Source organism: Scomber scombrus, chromosome 2 (assembly GCF_963691925.1).
Source record: "Scomber scombrus chromosome 2, fScoSco1.1, whole genome shotgun sequence".
NCBI lineage: Eukaryota > Metazoa > Chordata > Actinopteri > Scombriformes > Scombridae > Scomber > Scomber scombrus.
Window position 1 is genome coordinate 10461637 of NC_084971.1, and position 20869 is coordinate 10482505.

Here is a 20869-nt window from a genome sequence, read left to right on the forward strand (position 1 = left end):
AGCCACCACTTATCAATGTTGTTTATGAGTTGAATAATATCAGTTGGCTGTGTCAATTGCATAAACCTGTAATACAAGGTAAGAGAATAATTATTTGTTAATGTTTGACACCAAAACCATTTCATTATGCGCAGTTCAGCTGTCAAACTCTTTATTCGACTTTGTCAAGTGCAAAAGCATGAGAAGTGCTACAACTGCAAAATACACATATGAGATACAAAAAAAAAAAAAGGAGCAAGGACAAATATTTTCAAAGACAAATCCGTAACACCGTTTTCAAACTTAATGCACCAAACAACACGAAGAAACAGCTAGGAGACACAAAGGTGGGCTTTGGCAATTATCTGTTACTCACTGCACACACAGAGCAGGAATATGAAGGCCAGTGGAGGCGGTAACTGTTCAGCTTCCTGTGGTTTCTGGTTGAACCCCAACATGTTATGTTAAATACATCAATAGCTTTGGCTGTAGTGCTTCAGTTCGACTGGAGGAATGTAAAAATGCGGGGTTTACAACACCAGTGCTTGACCTATGCATGTGCCGCTGCAGCACATAAACAATACTGATCCTGAAAAGCAAAAATATATACACCATAAAGCACCAATATATACAGAAACGTACACACACACGTGAAGCTGGGTCTTTGTTATTCTTTTTACGTGAGGTCCTGGAACTTGTGAGATTTAATTTACTGGGCAGGAAATAGGTGAATGCAGGTAATGGTCCAATTTAATCTAATTTAGGGCGTTAACATTTTGCTCTTTTCTTTCATATAATGTGATTAAAACGGGGCCAACACTTGCTGTAGAAACTTCCCAGTGTTTTGTCTGCAAGAAGACGGAAGCCTAAGTCCAAAACAGGCTGGGAGTCAATGATTGAACTGCAAATGATATGGATTGAAAACACCTATTAAGCTTCTAGTTTTGGTTGTCTTACCAGGTTTTGAGAAAAAGGTGGGTTCCCTGAGATCTGCCCACTGGACACAGGAAGTACGCATGTTGATCAAAATAACCAATAGAAAAACAAGAACACTATTAAGAGCAGACGAGAATACACGACACAACTGCGAGCTACTGCTTCCATACCTTGATAATACTTAGTAGAATGTTTCTATAATGTAGCTGTTAAGAAGAAGGAAAAAAAAAAAAGGAAATGAAAACTTGACACACGAGAGTTAAATATTGGCATTGGGTATCAGCTCCATTAGGGAATAAAGTGCTAAGTACAAAACGAATGAATTACTTGGCATGGTAAAACTCAGAATACATAAATGATGCGAAAGCTTTGGCAACGTTTATAGTCACGATACAGTATGAGTGAAGCTTTCTCTATTGGTTTTGATACCAAGCTTATTACTTCAGAAAACATGATGCCACACTTCATTAAAAAAACAATCTACAAAAAAGTGCTTTTAAATCACAACCATATTGAACACAACAATAACAAAAAAGACATTTAGGTAATAAGACTGGGAGTCATTATAGCTTTATAATGGGAGAACTTATGTAAATGTTCAGTCTTATATAATCGAAGACAAATCCTTTCCTGTTTCCTCTTGACCGCTGAACATCATCTCATCATCTTTATCCCTGCTTTCAAACACTTCTACGCTGTTTCATTTTCCTGCACTACTACCACCTGCTGCTCCTCCTTCTCATTCATCTGCCTTCTCTTTATCTTTGACAAGGTCCTTATTTCTCCAAACTGGTCAATTATGGAGAATATGGTTATATTTGCACCCTGAAGAACTGGCTGCTTGGATCCCTACAGCCTTATGTGTGAGTGTGTGTGTGTCTGCTTCAGTTAGTTTTCCCCTTGTCCCTCTGTGGGCTCAAACGTACGACACATCACCATTAGCGCGTCTGTGCCTTCAGTGTTACTTCTATGCTTGTGAGTACCTGCGTGTGCGTATATCTGTGCGCGCCTGCATGCAAATTTGGGTTCGTAAAAAACATGACGGTTATTTTTTGTTTGTTTGTTTTTCAGACAGGCCACGAGTACCCATGGTGACCGCAAAACACAAATATCCTATTCATATAAAAATATGTAGACAGACGACATAACTGAGAAAATCAACACGTTTTTTCAAGAGATACACAAAAGAATGATTTCAGTTCGTTTGAACTTGGGTGAGCACGATCATGTGCTCCTGTCAGTGACCCCCACATGACCTCCAGGGTCACATGGGATCAGGTTCAGTTCAGTGTCGGGGGGGCGGGGAATAGGGTATAGGAGTATTTCTTGGTTTCAATCCTGACCTTTACCCAGCTATCTGAGCTGACTATCAGAGCTCGGATAACATCTGGTGACCTGCACCTTGTTTGTGAGGGAACTGAAATGGGATTTGGATGGAGCACAGCTTGTAAGACGGCAAAGTCTCATTTTATTGCTTTCTGTTCTTTTTGCAGTATCTGTGATATTTCGTGTTTCCTTCATGTGCCTTGTCCTATTACTTTTCCATCCACTGTTTTCTTTCCTCTCCTTGGGTTTAGAGAGGGGCGCCTGAGGACAAAACCTGCTGCCCCTGTCCTCCTCTCGTCCTTAACCCAAGGTTCACTCTCACATTCTTTTGCTCCGCCTTTCATTTCTGCTTGTACGTCCATCCAGAAACCTGCCCCCTTCAGGGTTTTGGGTGCCCGGACCCGTGTCTGTCTAAATTGGGGTGCACCTTGTTTTTGAGGGGTGGGGGTTTACGTTTTCTCTTGCGTGTGGGAATGGTGGTAGTGTGAGCCGGGTGGTTGAACAGGCTGGAGGAGGGGAGGGTCTCTCTTTCCGTTGGGGGGTCCCAGTCCCGGCTAATGGGCGTAGGGGCAGGAGTAGATGGCAAGGAAGTGGTAGGTGCAGGGGTACATGGAGGTGCAGTGGTTGTTTTGGGTGGTTGGACGTTGGCGGGAAGAGTGCTGGTTGATGAAACGGGGAGAGAAGAAGAGTCAGAGGCAGATTTATCTGTGACTGAAGATTTAACTGAAGACTGAGGAGCGGAGGTTTGAGTAGAGGCAGAAGCTGGTCTGGGCTTTAAAAAGGGAACAGGTGTGGCTACAGGAGTCTTTTTGAGATTGGCAGCAGTGTTTCCGCAGTCTTTTGGAAGTTCACTTTTATCTGTCTTTTTCCCCTTCTTGCTCCCTTTGTGCTTTTCTTTTCCACTCTTTCTGTTCTTGTCCTCCCCCATTCCCCTCTGTCCTGCCTCACTCCTCCGTCCTTGGCCACCGCCTCTCTCTCTCCCTCTGCGCCTCCTTTTCCTCTGGGCTTTCTCCAGCCTACACTCGATGTGGTACAGATCCTCCGTTGCCATGGTGACACGGTCAAGCTGTTGCAGTAGGGCGTCCAGAGTGGGGAGCAGCCTCCTCAGGGAGGCTTCAGTCTCTGCTCTCTCCCTCCAGCTGGTACCTCCCACCACCACCCCTGGACTGAGACCCAAACCCAGGCCCAGCCCGAGACCCAAACCAATCCCCGGAGCTTCAGTCAGGCTACAGGGGCTGGAGGAGGCCGGGCGCCATGAGGCTTCAGAGCCAGCATCCACGCTGTCTGGGGTGGGAGGGGAGTCAGGACCATCCAGTGGAGGCAAACATAGAGACTTACAGTCGCTGGTGGAGGATGAACGGGATGGTGGCAGCTCCATGCCTTCAAAACGGACCTTGTGACGAAACTAAGAGGGGAAAAAAACTAAATTAATTTGTATCTTTAACAATTTAAATTATTCCTCAGGCTCCTAATGCATTTTTATTTTTTCAATTTTTTTTTCTTATCCTCATTTCCATAAAATAACTTGAGAAGATAAATCAAAATCTTTTTTTAATTAAGTCTTTATAAAAACTGTGTTTTTTTCCTGCTAAAGCTCTTGAAATGTGAGGAGGTACAACAGTCACAACAGCTGCAGATATGAAACAGAAAAGGGATCATCCAGTACCTCCTTGGTCCTGCTGAGTCCCATCCACATTTTGAGTCGTCTGAGGAACAGCTCGACCATCTCGTAGTCTTGGAGATCCACGGCTGGACGGTACAGCTCTGCTCGCGCACGCCGGTAGTTCCTCAGCAGCACAGAGGTGACCAACCACAGCAGCACCAACCGAAGTACAGCAAAGCTGGCGTGGAACATCAGCGAGGAGACGGTGCTGGAGGGGCCAGTAATCGTCCAGCCAGGTCGCCACGACAGCAGGCCACGTCCACCAGCGCCCAACAGAGACATACAGGCTGAGCTCACACTGCCGTAGCCGTCAAATACAGAGTGGAAGAGCTGGAGTGAAGAAGAGGGATAAGAAGAAATCAAGGATTAGATAAAAAAAATAATCATAAGATGCAATCAAATGTTAATGAATGCAGTTATTGTTATTTTTAAGTGTATCAGCAGCAAAAAATAGGATCTGTGCAATGATGAAGAGCTCTGTGATAGTGGAACCAAGTGAGTCTCGTAGCGTCAACATCTCAGAAATAAAATAAGACACTTCTATTTGCTCTTCATTGTGTGAAAGGAAAACGGGTTGAAAATTACTGTTAGTGAAGTAATAAGGGATTTCAAACTAACTGAAGGGCTACAGAATATACTGTGTATCTGACTGAGTGTTTGTGCAATTATGTGTGTGCCGTATGATGTGTGTGTGTGTTTATGTGTAAGGCGCTATGTATTATTTCTGAAAATGTTATTGTGATTTTAAAATAGACTCTTGAGAGATTAACCTTGAGCTTAACGACAGGCCATCAAAATCATGAACAATCTTACTCAGTGTCATGTAGCGACAGACGACGTCTGGCATTGCTACAACTTTGTGTTGATCAAAATTTTAAAAAATAGCACATAATAAAAGATGCCCAAAATTATGTGGATTTCTTAGCAGAAAATGTTCTAAGTGTCAAAAATTGTTTGGTTTTAGTTATTAGTAAATTTGTGAAATGGATTACGGTTAGGGTTAAAATGGTTAAAATTAGAAACTTTAAATCCTAAATGGCCAGAAAATGCTCCGTAAACTAGCCTGAGACCATTACCTTTAACAGAAACATGAAGCTGTAATAATTACGAGATATTAAACAGACAAGGCACCCCATCATGTCATAATGTAACATTTTCTTCCAACAGACATGTGTTGTTCTCTTCTTAGAGCTGCTGGTGAACACATTTTTGGAAAGTTAAGCTTGGAAACAGGTCTGTTGCAGATGTGATTGATGGATCGATGCCACCTTTCAGAAACAGGCTGTACTCTGTCCTGCTCAAATTAGCCATGACTCATGACCAAAAGTAAGGCAACCTAAAAAAAAAAAAAGAAGTTTGGGAATGATAAAAAAGAAGAAATAAAGCTCAGGGGTGAACAGTAGTTTTTTTGTTCTTTGTCGAAAAAAAAGTGTTTTGCCTGTCATGTGTAAATGTTTTTCTTTCTCTCTCTCTCTCTTCCTTCTGTGAATGATAATTCATGCAACATTATTATACTTCCATTTTGGCAGGCTTGTCTCAAACACAGAGATCATGTTCTCAGGGGAACATGGTGATTAAATAAAGGTCAAACAAAAGTGAAAAATAACCTGGTAACATTGTGTTATGTACACAGCTGAGACTCTTCTGGCCCTTCTATATTTCATTTTTAAAGAGCTCTGTCAAATATTGAATACCGTAAATGTCATATTGTCATCTTTCAACAAAGCTGTTTGGCAGCACAGTGAAGACAGCGAGGCTGCTACTATCGTTGCTCTACCAATAAAAATCAAGTTTGTTAAGTAATGCGCAAACTGAGCTAAAGTTTATTGGAAATGATGTCTACAGGAAATGTAAAGAAAGGCTGACTGAAGTCACGACTGTTTTCTGAATGGACTAAACATAATCGTGCATGAAAGGTAAACAAACACAAGGGTGGGCAGATTTTCATGAAGGTTATGTACTAGTACATTATGTATTATATACAGGTTTACATTATGTTTGCTCTGTGTGTGTTTGTGTGGGAGAGGCTCAGTGGGGAAAAAAGGAACTGAAAAAATAAATATCTGACCAGGTGCCCTGTGTGTGAGTAAGCCAGCACCAACAGCAGTAACGCCAGAGCGACTCCCAGTAGCTCCCAGACTGAACGCCGCAGAGCTCTGCCAAACACGGCCCACTCTCTGAGAAACCGCAACTGGTGGGAAGCCTGTGTGATCAGACAGAGAACATGAGAACAATGACTTTTTCTTTTGCTTTAAATGCCTTTTTTCAACTTTCGCCTTGTTTTCATAGTTTTGGCCATCACTTTAAAACTGATAAAACTGTGCTCATTACATCACATCAGCAGATACTTTTGTCTTAACATTTAAATGTTTCCTACAACTACACACACTGAGCCGTAGCCACCCCCAAAGCCATCGCTGGAGTCTTTGTTAAGATCTGGGAATGCGATAACATCGTTACAACCAGGTCAGACAATCAGAGAGGTTGTAAACAAGCTAACAGTCTGGCCAGATTATCTAAACCACTTAATTTGCGGTTTAAAATTGATAGCAGAAGCAACTGAAATGATGGAAAAATGTTTGGATCAAAGTGGAGCCAGAATGTCAGCCTTAAAAAGGATAAGGCTGTCCTCGGTGCAGGGCAGCCTTTTCTATCCTTAGAAAAGATGTTTGCGGAGGATGAAGGGCATCATCAAACACATTTCACACCCAAACCATGGACTGTTGGGTGGGAGGTGAAATGAGGCCTCTACTCCTGCACCAGAGCTTTTTCTCCTGCTGCCTAACCTAACAACAAACTGAACTATTTACTCATCACAGCACCACTTTATATAAATACTGCATCACTACACAAGTATATATCAGTACATCTATATCTTTGTATATCTTGTAAGCTGTTCATAGTAAATTATACCCTGCATATCAGCACTTTGTGCCTAAATTGCACTTCTGGTGAGATGCCAACGTACTACAGTACTTGTAGTTGTTCAATGACAACAAAGTTGAATCTAATCTTAGTTTAATCTAATTACTTAAATCTAATGAAAAGATTGAGAGAAGTTACTGCTTCTCTCAATACTTTGTGACTTCTTTCCCTGCTTGTGAAACCTTATGGTTCCTATTAAAGATGTATTTGTTGGGGATCATTTTCAACTGGAGATTAAAACCTATTTGCTGCTCTGTTACCGGCAGCTTAACATCGTATATGGTATCAGCTCAAAATAAACAACATGTCACCAAGTGCAGCAGTGTGGTTCATTGATGTGTTTTTAATAGTTTGATTTATGGTAAAGAGGAATAATCTATATCAGCCTCTGACTACACAGATATTTTTTAGTAAAATCAAATTATTATTGGTTTTGGCCTTTTTATGGCTTTTCCTGACAATAAGAAAACATAATCTCATCACACTTATCCTATAAACTGTTTTTTAGTAAAATTACCTAAACAGACTGATAATAAAACAAATACTATGCTAATAATTTAGCTTTCATTCTTACCTTGAGCACCAGTATGAACAACAGCATGGCAGACATGACTGTGTACATTTGACTCTGTTTGGCCAGCGGGTAGAAATCAGTGAAGGCATCCTGTGGGTGCTTCAGGTATGAAGCCCACTGCTGCTTGGCCATTATACAGCGGCTCAGGTGCAGCCCGCACACAGATGCTGACAGAGCCAGTTTACAGATGCCCAGGAGTCTCCAGGCTGACAGCAAGTACATATAGCCCTCTCCCAGGAAGCCCAATATCCCTCGCACCAGGAAATACAACACCAAGGCGAGGAGGATAATCTGGAAAACAGAGACGCGAACAACGATAAATGTTGACTGACCAAAATGACATAGATTGGATGAAGATTAGCTAAATGGGATTAATACTGGCAGTTTTGTAAAGTCTGGATTATTTGCTCATGATTGGCTTTGTCTGAAGGGTTACCATGAGAAGGAGCTGCAAGTCCAGGCCTGTGATTGGCCACAGGGTGACGACAAGGAGGTCAAGGCTGGACTGAGCACGCTCAGAAACCGGGAACTCGAACAGGAAGGAGAAGACAGCCAGAAGGTTGGTGTTGATGTTGTAGAGTGAGAATTCCACATATACTGCATGGGTCCTGTGAAAGTGCACGCACACACACACACACACACACACACACACACACACACACACACACACACACACACACACACACACACACACACACACACACACACACACATACAGAAAAAACACACTTAATGGTCTATGATAAGATCAAAAGTCAGGATATTTCACTTCCTGTTTTGGCCGCCTCTGGGTTTTGGAATTGAGATATAATTTCTCTTCACAGGAAGTTTTATTTCATATGAGGAAAAAAAAGCACAAACTCAGTTTTGTTCAAAAGATGCAGCTCAGTGTGTGTTGGAAGAGACGACCGACACATATTTTTTATTAACTTTCAATCACTCCTCTCTGAAGCCTAATACAAAATGCGGTATTAGCCAAATGAAAAGTTTGTCATTCTCAGAACAAAACGTTGAAAGCAAGCCAGCAATTTCAGTGCATTCTTTACTGGATTGTTTTCTGGTTGTTGTTTTTTATCTTTGATGTAGTATAAATTTTCATGTGCAAGTTTTTAATGACAGCAGACTGAGAGGAAAACTGCACTTCAGGGACAATAAAACTCCACTCCAGATTTATAAAGCCACGAGTACACATGGTTCTGTTTTATTACAATCATTGAGGAATTGTACGCACACGCACATTGAGCCTGATTTTCACTCCCTTACATCTGGCCCCTTGACTGTGGAACAACCTGGCCCGTGAGATCATTGACCAAACTCCTCTTTTAAAGCGTCAATAATAAACTTACATATAACTATTTGATTGACTGCATTGCCTTGGCCTGTGTATTTCATATCTAGGATTTCAGTATTTTTCATTTTGCTGTAACACAGATTTAAAACCACTTGCATTTCTCTTTTTTTCTACTATTTGCCGCTCTGTCCTACCCCCCTTCACTACCTGTAGTTAAGCCAGTGCAGCTGCTGCAGCTGCTGTAGGCAGGATGAGGCCTCTTCCAGGCTTCTGTTGAGCTGAAGGACCAAGTCTCCGCTGTTATTCACGACCATCTGACCAAAACGTCTCACCCTATAAAAATGAGTGGTATTTAAGAAATAGAGAAGAAAAAAAGGGACATGACACATCAACGAACATCAAATGTAAAACAGACACTGGAATTTCCCCTTAAAGGTAATGTAATGACTTTTGACACTGTCCTTACCAGTTGGCATCGGAAACACCGAAAGCTGTGAAATTCTCAGCATCTTTAGTTGGAGATGTGACCCAGCCCTGTCCCCAAATACTGTCTGCTGACCTTAAACCACCTGCAACTGAAAAAAACAGTTGTATTAAGATCCGATCGACCATTAAATTGCATGATTTGAATACATTCAGAAATGTTGCTGGAATACGTGTGATGCCAAACATTTTATTAAGTTCACTCGATTGAGCGACAAGACAGAGGCAAACTCTCCACAAAATGTATTTTTCATGTGCACAGACTCAGTAAGTTAGAGAGTCTGTTAGATCAATGGAGTCCCAATTTATTCAGAGATTTGGCTCCAAGCAAGCTCACAACAAAGTAAAAACAGTGACCGCAGTGCAATCTCACCCTGCATGTCACGGATCTGCCGGAGCCTAAGCGTGCCGAGTAACACACTTCCTGTGTCTCTCAAGAGGGCGGAGTCATCCAGTAGGCGTGGTAACAAGGACTCGTTCAGCCACACCAGAACGTCATCGCGGCTAAAAAAAAATAAAGTAGAGGATATGAAGAAGTATGCATTGTGTGTTTGTCATGTTTATACATTACAGTGTCACAATGTTGAATCAACAGCCACTGCTGTCAGACTAAAGAACATCTTATTATGTTTGACAGCAGTGTGTGTGACAGTGACAACTCTGTAATCTATAAATAAATACAGGATGTTTGTGTGTACACAGCTCGACTGTACAGAGGACTAAAAGACACTCTGGATCTGATCTATTTAAAATAAACATGAGTAATGGCTTTGCTTGAACAAATTTTTTCCGCACTTGTTTTTTTTCAGTTTGAATACAATAACACAGGTCAAGTCTCAGGAGCACATGAGAGGAGAACTGGAGCTCAGTCATGAGAGCAGCCTTGTAAATCCTTTTTTTAATGACTACACATATTAAAGCAGAAATGGACAAACAGAAGGTCATCCTTGAAAATTAGATTTTATTTTTTGTGAGTCAAAGTAGTCACAAAGTGGTGTACGTTTGTATTTTTTGTTGTAATTTTTTACATTTTCACTGAACCACTGCATCTTCAGGTAAGGTCAAGTGGAGAATCTGTGTGTGTGTGTGTTTGTGTGTGTACCTGCTGATGTTGTGATACTCAGGTGTGTGCAGTGCTCGTTGCAGCTGCGTGCGCAGCCTCAGGCTGTGTGCATCTTTGGCTGAGTCAGAATAGTTGAGAAGCAAAACCACCAACAGGAAAAACATATAAACCAGGAAATTCTGAAAACGAGAGCCAACAATCATGTTATCAAACAAAACAAAGTAAAGATATTAAGACTCTCACATCATTAATCTCTCTGTCTTTCTCACCCACCTTCAGCATGGTGTGCAGCATGTGGACCTTGCGGGCCTGATGCCGGGCCTGGGACAGAGCGAAGCCCTGCGGTGGTCTCACCCTGTGGACCCGCTGGACTACTCTCTCCACTCGGGGAAACTCCACTAGCACGTCCTGGTCCTCTGGACGCAGGCGACGCACACACACAGCGTAGTAAACTGCCTCACACAACACCTGAGGGATAAATACAGCATTAGAGCTGTTAGGTTTGGAAACAGTTTGAAGGAAGGAGTCTGAATCACACATTGAAGGAATGTGTGATTCAGACTGAACTGCTGAACTGAACATAAAACCTCAACTGAGATACAAAGTAATGGGATTAAGTATAATGATTTTGGGGTGAGTACATTATATGTACACCATTTCAGCTCTTCAGGAACAATAGTCTGGTTCTCAGCCAACCAGTGCAGCACCACAAACTGTAAACTCAACATTGACGTATTATCATCTTATAAAGATGTTGATGAGAACAAGAATGTCGCCTATTTACACATCCGGCAGACACAGAGCAACACTGGCATTTATTTCTCTCATTAGTTTCTTTAACTGCTAAATGCTTCAAATGTTTCCCCGCTAGTTGCTAACTGTGATTGTTTGCTAATGGTGCGGATATAACCTACAATGGGTTGAAGATTATGAGAGCTGTGTGAGTCAACTAGAGCAGTAAAGTTGGAGGCTGGAAAACCAAAACAATGAGCTAAAAGATGCTAAAACACTGTAGAACTGAGGGGAACTCCACAGTCGGGTGATAAATCTCTCTATTCATCTCTATTATTAATAGAAAAATATTGATTAGTACTGTATAAGGTTTTCACTTGACAGCAACTTGATGTGAATCTATAGAACAGTGTTTATGTGTGTGTTTACCAGCATCTATGAATATAAATGTATCCTACCTTAATTGGCTCCAACAGCAAGCAGGAGCACAGGAAGCTGGCAAAACAGGAGATGAGCCACATCATGGCCACACGTGCACTGAACCCGTGGCCCGCCATAATTGAAATACAATTCGCCAGAGCAATCCCTGCCCAGCTGCCCCACAGGGCGGCACGTCCACACCAGGGTGGGAACCGTCTGGGACGACATACATCTGTCACAACTGTTGAGGGGAGAGGGGGAGTGGAAAACATACTTTGTTAAAAGACACACTGAAGAAGAAAAGTGAAGAAAAAGAAGAGATGAAGGTGTCAGAAAAAATGATCAGGAAGTAAGACATAAAAAAAGAAACTACTGAGGACATATACATTTTTTATTCACAGTATTAACTATTTAAAAGCAAGGCATTTGCATTTTAATGACCTTGTGTAATAGATATGTCTTTGAAGATTACTTCACATTTCGCAAGGGAAATTAGTTCTTAGAAATTCTCCACCCACAAGTCTGCTCAAACAATGAAGTTACTGACAAAACTATCAAGTTTTCCAAAGAACAATAAATTATTTCTTAAATACTCTGACCAGATTTAAGACAAGTGTGTCTTTTTCTTTTTCTTTTTTTAACAACAAAGAAACAACAAACAACAAATTGATTTGCTTATTAAACATTCAGGCAGCAGAAAGAAATCACGATGCATAGGCTCTGGTTCCACATCAACCTGAACTATAATAAACTAGACACACAGCCACTGGTGCAGGGCTCATTCTTGAAGAAAAGTAACACAAGTCTGTGTTGTTACTCATCTTTCTTTTAAAAAATAATCATCAAACTTTCCTCTTTGCTTAATGAGAATTGTAAGTCTTACACAAAAAAACACTGGGGTGGGGATTTATGTATCCTGTGTCACTAATCTGACAAAAGAGCGAAGCAGGAAGAGTAACAGCAGGGCAGTTTGCAGAAGAACTCTCAGATGCCCTTTTACATCCAGTTAGGAGATCGTTTACAATGTCTTTGCTGTTGTTGCTATTTAAGTTATTTTTCTGCAAAATAAAATAATCATGACTTAAGAGTTGTAGCGATGTTAACACAAAGAGAAAACAGTTTTTGCTATTTTCTACTAAAATATCTTGTTATTTAGAAGGCAGCCAACTCTGTGTGTGTCACACAGACACACACACACACACACACACACACACACACACACACACACACACACACACACACACACACACACACACACACACACACACACACACACACACACACACACACACACACACAAACACACACACACACACACACACACACACACACACACACACACACACACACACACACACACACACACACCTGTATTCGAGGTGAAAGCAGTTTTTGGTGGGTCTCTTCTGACAGATTCTAAAGGAAGAGGCTCATTCAGCTTCTGAAGGAGAATCACTTCTGTCTTATCTCCAAAAATGCTCGACCTGACACACAGGAAATAAAAAAAATAAAAAAATACTTGAGCAGAAATTTCAAAGTACTGCTGGTGAATCATAAAAAAGTACAATGAAAATGAATCAAACATTAGCTTCTTGTTCAACTTACAGGTCAGCCATCTCACTTTCATCTGCCTGAGGAAAGAAGTTCTGTCCATCTGTCAGGATGTGTTTGATCAGGTCCTCATCTGTGTGTAAAATAAAGCTGGACTTCAGTGTGAACCTCAGTAGACACAGTATTTTATATATATAGTGTGATACTGCATAGTCAAATAAATGCATGTCTTCATTCATAAACTGAATGTGTTCATGTCTGTGTTTAACAGCCTTCTTACTTTGTTTACCTGAAGAAGTAAAATATTTGTTGCGTTGTTCAGTCCCCTCCTCCTCGTCAGGGTTAAAGGTCATATCAACACCGAGATGTCTGCTCCCCTGACCCCTCTTCAACCTGGGCAGACCTGCTCCATGCCCCGCCCCTCCCACCACAGACACATCACTCAGCAGCTCTGGCCAATCCCTGTCCTCAGTGTCCTCCTCTGCCATGTCCCAACTCTCCATGCTGAAATACATAACCAGAGGGGTTTTTCAGCAAATTATTCACTTACTCAGATTGACATTTTAGCTTCTTCTCTGTCTATCTTAAAGCTAACGAAACTAGTTTCCCACAGAACATGTTGTATGTTGTGATAACACTGGACTCAATATTGAGACATTTATCGTTGTTTTTTGATAAGACGGAAATTACTTTGCTCATTTAACATTCAAGATGGGCCGATATGAAAAAATATTTTAAAAATACTCTGTATAATCTTGTCAGTCTCTTTTATATCACAATTCTCACATAATATAATCTGACTACTTCTACTTCTCATTTTATTATAGTATGCTCTTTATTCTTCTATTCTATCTTATCCTCACTTCATCTGGTAATTATACTTAACATTTGGCTTCCAATAAGTACAATTATGAATAATCTAAAACATCTGCCATAGCAATAGAGCAACTCACCTTTTAGTTGATGGAGTGGGCAAATCTACATTCGTTTCTTCTGAATTGGTCTAAAAAAAAGAGAGAGAGAGACATACACTAATGACCTCACCAGGGAAAACGATTCATTTTTCCTTGCCTGGCTGCAATGTTCCCTTCCTGTCTAAAATAATCACTGGGCCAAAACATCAGATTCATTGAAATTTCATATTGATTTCACGATAAATTAAAAAATACATTAAGGCATCTGAAATTTAACCATATCAGCACGATTCAAATTAAAACCCCATCTTCTCCCATAACTCTACCTCGCCATTAAAAAACAGGAAGGAACTTCCAGCCATGGAGTTGTCCAGGAAGTCATCAATCTCCACTGACTCCTGGTCCACTTGTGGTGGCACCTGCTCCACAGACACACACTAATGTTCACACACACATACACACACGGGAAATATTCAGCTGTTAGGCCTATGGGAGTGACTGAAACCTTGATCATGTTTTAGTTCGAGGCATGTTTGTGTTACCTTGCTGCGGCTCATTCTAAAAAGCGTGAAGACAAGCAGGTAGAGAGGGTAGGCGATCAGACAGGTCACCACACCCGCTGCAACCGTCTCTCCATTTAATGAAGGCACGTTCCGCAGGCTGAAACACACAATGCCATTGAAATATATCAACAAATTACCAGAAGCTGCAATGTGGATAAGACAGAAAAACACATAAACACACATTCCTGTACCTGTGACCTTTATCCACCACAATATTGTACCACAATGTGTTTGCTAATAGGAAGAGCTGCAGTAACACAGCGCAGCATGTGGCTCTCTGCAGGCGGGTGAAGGGGCTGCGGGGTGGCCTCTCCCACAGCGACAGCCACAGGTGACTCTCACATAGCGCCCTCTGAAGCTCACACCACAGGAGGCGGGGAAACTGACGAAGCACTGCCTCCTCTGAAGGAAAAAGGGAAAAAATGCAGGAAAGTGAACAAACAAGCATCATCCACCTGTGGATGTTCAATATCATGTTGATGTAGTTTCTCACCTGAAGCCTCCACCTCAATCTCTACCCGTCCATCAGTTCTCTTGTTGTCTACTGACAGCCACTCCTCAGCCAGGAAGTAGTAGCTGCTTCCTGTCTGCAAATCTTTGACCAAGACGTACTGTAGCAACCACGCTGGGGACAGACCTGAGGGAGGGGCAGCAAATGATGCTTTCATTAGTTTTCTTCATATATAAGTTGGTTAAACTCTTTGTGGTCACAGGCATATATCTTTACCCTTGTTGTCATGCCAAATCCGGATTTTCCACACACTTCCAAGGTTGGTATCTGTAGCAATATGAAAGATGTCAAGAGCGTTGCGTGTGAAGGCTCCCCTGCTGTCGAGATGGCGGTGTCCACTGCGGCTTTCACGTCCGTACAAATTGATTCCCACATGAGCCGTGGTGCCTGGAGGGGTTGAGAAACTCATTATGTCAGCAGTTACGATGAGTTCGCAAACTATTTTTATAACTCACCAAGTATTAACATAGTTTTTGGTATTTACATAATTATGTCTTGAGTCATTGACAAATGTCAGACAGTCTCTGTGTCATGCACTCCCACTCTCTTTGTCACATTTACTGTTCTTATTTAAACATTTTAAGATTACTTTTTATACGTGATAATTATCCTCTATGTACTTACTTCTAATTTTATGTAAATGTGACAGTAAATTAAAACTGTCAAATATGTATCACAGGCTTATTGTTTCATTCAGTCTTTCTATTTAGCTTTTTTAACAGTGTCAGGGTCTATTTACTTTATATAGAACTGTAAAAATCTATTGAGCTATTCATTGTGACCCTATCTCACCTGCACCCCGGCTCAAGCCAGTCTTAACCTGAACCTCGTACTTGAAGAGACCGTCTCGGCCGCAGAGTGGAACCACACCGGCCCGGCGCAAATCTAGTTGGTCCAACTTGTGCAAGATGGCCGCCGCAACAACATAGCTTAACAAGCCTAGCACACACACCAGTAGGACGACCAGGCTTGGTGGACCAGAGCGCTCCTGAAAGAGAACAGCGGTTGTTAATGTGTGTGTGTATCTGGTGCATGAGCACAAAAAGTCAGTGACTGTTTGTGTGTGATTCTTACTGTAACTTTAAAGCTGATTGCATTGGTCGGTACAAAGAGGCCTGCAGCAAAGGCAGTGAGATGCCTCGTGCGGCAAACGGCTCTGCTGGCGTTGGTTTCTGCCAGGGGTACCATGCCATCCGTCCGCCACTGCTTTTCGCTCTCACTGAAGTACTGACACAGCGAAGCAAAGACCCCGACCTCTAGTTGAACACCCACAGGATGAGAGGTGGGTCCACAGGATGTGCTCACGTTGACAAAGTAGTCCAGTGTAGTGTCGTACAACCTTTGTAACACAGGACAGACATGACATTTATTTGTTGTTGTCCTACTGAATAGGAAATTATATCCAAAATTACTTTCCTGGTGACCTAGGAGCCCTCAGTTTTAGGGACAGACTGATTTCAACAAAGCTCTGCTGCCAGATGTTGCAAACATTAGTCTCTACCTCTGTGCTAACTTTGTGCATGTTTAGTATATGGGTCAATGACGTATAAGGATTTTCAACAACTCAATTTTAAATAATAAAAACAAGCATATCTAATGCAGTAGTTCAAACATTCAGAATGTTGTGTACCTGAAAATTCATATTACAATTTGAAAGTGATTTTAGTGGGTTTTTTCAAGATTAATTGGCACTGGCCTGAAAAAAAAGTCATGTGGTGCGACCATGATTCATCTTGAAATATCTTATATAAATAAAAGATCATCATTTACAAAAAATGTTTAAAAAATGCAAATACTTTGTTTCCAAACACTTTATATTACTGAAAACTTGTAAAAAAGTGTGAAGCGTGTTAAGTATATTAATTTATTTCAAGATGAATCATGGTCGCACCACATGACTCTTTTTAAGGCCAGTGCCAATTAATCTTGAAAAAACCCACTAAAATCACTTAATTTCAAATGTATAATATGGAGCTTCAGGTACACAACATTCTGAATGTTTGAACTACTGCATTAGATATGCTGGTTTTTTATTATTCTACAATTGAGTTGTTCCAAATCCTTATACGTCATTGACCCATATATCATGTTACAATGGATGAACAAGGGCTCTTACTCTGGTGACAGAAAGAAGGTGTATTTCCTGTGGTCAAGGTCTTGCCCCCTGGTCATACTAAGTGTGATACGTTTTTTGTCTGTGCAGTTGAACTCATTAGGTTGTTCATGAGAATGAAGGTAGGCTCTAATGTACGGCTCCTCATCCTCCTCTTCCCTTTTATCCCTCTCTCTGGCGTCTGGAGAAAGAAAGGAAGAAGGAAAAAAAACAAGAAAAATGAGGCCACCATTTATCAAAGCATTTTGTAGGCTGGTGCCTTGTCACCAATTGTCCCACCTAGGCAGCTATGTAATTCACAAAGTACAATCTGTTTTACCTCTTTGTATGCATCATGTTTTTTATTTATGTGTTTAGTTTTTATTATAACCAGAATTTATAAAGGTTTTTAAACATATTGTAAAACAGAAGGGGGGGGGGGGGGGGGGTTTGTACAATAACATACTTACAGTACATAGCGGTTTTACAATTCATGTTCAAATCACAGTTTATATTGCAATTGTATATATCTCAGCCTCCAGGGGGACTACAATGACAGTGTCCGGGTGCGGTCTACAGGAGCATGTTAGTGTAATGTTTTTTATACTCCATGAATGCTCGTGCAATGTCCCTAGTGCCCTATTAAGGTCCAAGAGTAGGTTGCTTGCGTGCTACATAGATAGTAAGTCCACATAGTCTCTGAGCCATCCACAAAGTGCAAAGCAGGAGGGCTTGTGTGCCTTCCAGTTAATAAGGATTATTCTTTTTGCAGAGAGGAAGCCCAGGTTCATTAGATAATGTACAGAGTTGGATTTTATATGCACTGGTATTTGTCCTCGGATGCATGTATTTGGACAAACAGGTATTTGGACCTCTAACATATCTGTTAGAACCTTCATGTATCCATCATGTTGATGTAATCTCCCTTTTTTTTTTTTTTTTCACATGTTGGCAAACCTATTTCAGATTCATATTGCAAATCTCTCAAGCTGCAATCAAATGCTGGACAGAATCATCAATACATACACCCTTTAATTATAAAGAAAATAGGGTTGCCAAAATAACATTGGTTCTTTATTGATCCCAGAGTGAAAACTGGCACATGACGACTTTACAAACAATCAAAGTGAGAATAATAAAAATGTAAAGGCTGCAATAGGGCCATCTCTATTATAATGCTATTCAACACAACACAACATACATTATGCCTTCAAAACACCTTACTGACAGTTAAAACGTATATTGAACATTGTAAGCTTAATCAATGAGTGTATTTTTGTGTTGAATATATTATTTGTTCAGCTGTTCCTGTTACTACGTCCACCTTAAGCATATGCAGTGTGCATATGATGGCTGCCTTTTTAATATCATGGCCAGGGGCAACAGATGAATATTAGCATTCCAGGTTAACTTAGGCTCTTTTTCTTAGCATTGTCCCAGACCTGTTAAATAAAATAAAATAAAATAAAAAAATAGGACAGCTCACCTTCCAGAGAGGTGAAGTTCAGCTGCACAAACAGTCCTGCCTGTCGGTTGTTATTTCCTGTGCTGACCGTGACAATGACAGAGTTGCAGTGGCTGATGTTTACAGCTCCAGCTGTGGGGACGCCTCCGGCACCAGAACCCTCAGCACCCACTTCTCCACCACTGCCATTGTTAATGGCAACAGTGATGGCTAGACTATCATCAAGTCCAGAGATGGGAATCTGGGTGCCATTTTCAGTGCGGAACTCCATGGACGCCACCTCGGTAGAGACGGTGTAGTTGGCCACATAGTTGAAGGGGAAGGGGTTAGAATCCACCTAAGGGATAATAAGTAAGAGGGAGAGAAATCATAAGAGGATGTGCACTTTGGAGAAAATGGGATTTGATAGAAATGGAAAGCAAAATGGAAAAAGGCTATAAGGCAGGAACAATTCAAACAAGGCCACTTCAGACCAGTCATTTCTGTGATTGTGTGCTCATGAGTGACTTTGGCAGAGACAGCTTTAATGCTGCCAAGCTCTTTGACAGCAATCCAAAGAAAAAGTTCAGGAGAATTTTAAAGTCAACTGAGTAGCATCCGTCATGTTTTCTGATGTTACCAGAAAGAGTAGCTGCATGATGCTATTTCCTGCAGCAGCTCTGTCAAGACTTTTGTTGAAAGCGCGGGGGATGGAGAACCGCTGGCATTCTGGAAGCATAAAAGAGGAAAGGAGAGCAGAGGAAGGGAGAGGAGGGGAGGGGAGAGGAAACAGATATATATATGTTTATAATCTATAACTTTCTTTAGATTTTGAGCTGATGAAAGTAACCACCTGAAGAAATGTAGCTTTATCAGCTCCCATAACTCCAAACACACAGGCCCACCTGGACTGTTGTTGCCATGGTAGCAAAGCAGGCTCTGGGGGTCTGCCAGTTTTCCAGTGGCGGCGATCTCAGCTCCTCTCAGCACAAGCGGCTCCTCGTTGAGCACACGGGCGTGCATGAGGATCAGCATGAGGACCGACGACAGGCTGTAAGCCTTGGCCGCCACTCGCAGAGGGTGTGGTTCCAGGGAGGAGGGAGAGGGGTCTAATAGGATACCTCCTTGTTCTTCACCAGAAGAGGTTAATGGGGAGGTTGAGGAGGCTGACGGAGAATCCAAGTAAGCAGGCTGGATGTAAGACTGGGAGGCTGACTGGCTGACCTGATGGATCAGATCACCTGGGCGCAGAGGAAAAAGTTTGAGCAGTTTCATTCACTGTAGTTAGCTGACTGACAAGCAACCATACATTTTCCTAAAAGATGAAAACCTCCTGCACTGACATAGACATAGCTGATTCAGCAGTTTGAAATCCAACTAAAACTGACACTTTTTTATTGTGAATGTACTTGCTGTCTTACCCATGATGTTCAAAATATTGTCAGCTATCTCAGTCGGGGTGACGGTGCCCTGCTTAGTGTCAGTTTGCAGAATCTCCAGCATGGACTCCAGTTTGTTCAGAGTGCTGTTCTGACACTCCTCACAGATGAACTCTCGGCTCACCGCCTGGAAAACACACACACACAAAGATCATTTGTTCACTCTCTTGACATTTTCTAGCTTTATTCTTTGCCTTTTGCAATTCCCCTTCTTTCTTTCTTTCTTTCTTCTTCTTCTTCTTCTTTCTCCCCTCTGTCTCATCCTACTCACTGTGCACTGTGCCAGAGCAGCGGAGGTCTGCTGGATGTCGTTAACAGTGGTCAGGTCCAAAGCGGTCAGAGCTCTGGTGATGTTGCTACGAACTCTGACTCGATAACCACGGTCAGCTTGGGACCGCCGTACTGCCTCCCTTGTCTGCTCATACTGGAGAAAAGTAAATACAAGTATAAGTATTCCTCGATGGATTGATAAATGGAATCATCAATGTTGGGTTTCTAGGCCTCTCCTACCTCATTTAGAACTGTAATGAGAGCCAGTGATAACTCTCTGACCCTCTGGGAGTCTCCCTGCTCCAGCATCTTTTTGAGTTTGCTGTCTGTCAGCTCAGCCAGCCAATGGGGAATGCTGGTGTATTCACGGGGCAGATCTGGCAGCACAACCTCGATGGTACTGGACACAAAACAAAAAGCACTGTTATTGAATGCTGTGTTTCTATCTTTGCCATATTTATGTGGACCTGAATGGAAAAAAAATTCACAAATTAGCAAGTTTGTGCTAACAAATGTTCTTACAGTAAGCTTTAATATACTTTTTCTAACACTCACATTCAGTATAATTTGTTTACTTAAAGCAAGAAGTTAAATGATTTTCAAATAATTTTCCATTCCTTTATAAGAACAGTCCAAAACATAATAATAGCATAATTCAGCATCTGATCCAAACTGGGCTAAATGCTACTGCAA

The 20869-nt window shown here is 41.6% G+C and overlaps 1 protein-coding gene across 1 annotated transcript in view; it reads right to left on the reverse strand.

Annotated features, from left to right (window-relative positions):
• Positions 1 to 23: 23 nt before the first annotated feature.
• The window catches only part of pkd1a (polycystic kidney disease 1a), a 64176-nt gene continuing 43330 nt past the window's right edge, over positions 24 to 20869 (reverse strand). Inside the window, exons 28-56 of the mRNA XM_062432548.1 lie at positions 20417 to 20576; positions 20178 to 20330; positions 19889 to 20033; positions 19373 to 19708; positions 19108 to 19196; positions 18510 to 18825; positions 17048 to 17225; positions 16006 to 16270; positions 15724 to 15919; positions 15148 to 15318; positions 14914 to 15057; positions 14612 to 14822; positions 14400 to 14517; positions 14184 to 14294; positions 13897 to 13946; positions 13233 to 13447; positions 12998 to 13076; positions 12761 to 12876; positions 11431 to 11633; positions 10514 to 10708; positions 10280 to 10419; positions 9551 to 9681; positions 9161 to 9269; positions 8902 to 9027; positions 7840 to 8011; positions 7404 to 7694; positions 5973 to 6107; positions 3908 to 4234; positions 24 to 3646 (exon numbers count right to left, since the gene is read on the reverse strand). Of these exons, the coding sequence (XP_062288532.1) occupies positions 2621 to 3646; positions 3908 to 4234; positions 5973 to 6107; positions 7404 to 7694; positions 7840 to 8011; positions 8902 to 9027; positions 9161 to 9269; positions 9551 to 9681; positions 10280 to 10419; positions 10514 to 10708; positions 11431 to 11633; positions 12761 to 12876; positions 12998 to 13076; positions 13233 to 13447; positions 13897 to 13946; positions 14184 to 14294; positions 14400 to 14517; positions 14612 to 14822; positions 14914 to 15057; positions 15148 to 15318; positions 15724 to 15919; positions 16006 to 16270; positions 17048 to 17225; positions 18510 to 18825; positions 19108 to 19196; positions 19373 to 19708; positions 19889 to 20033; positions 20178 to 20330; positions 20417 to 20576 (5908 nt within the window). The 3' untranslated portion in view covers positions 24 to 2620. The remainder of the gene's footprint in view (positions 3647 to 3907; positions 4235 to 5972; positions 6108 to 7403; positions 7695 to 7839; positions 8012 to 8901; positions 9028 to 9160; positions 9270 to 9550; positions 9682 to 10279; positions 10420 to 10513; positions 10709 to 11430; positions 11634 to 12760; positions 12877 to 12997; positions 13077 to 13232; positions 13448 to 13896; positions 13947 to 14183; positions 14295 to 14399; positions 14518 to 14611; positions 14823 to 14913; positions 15058 to 15147; positions 15319 to 15723; positions 15920 to 16005; positions 16271 to 17047; positions 17226 to 18509; positions 18826 to 19107; positions 19197 to 19372; positions 19709 to 19888; positions 20034 to 20177; positions 20331 to 20416; positions 20577 to 20869) is intronic.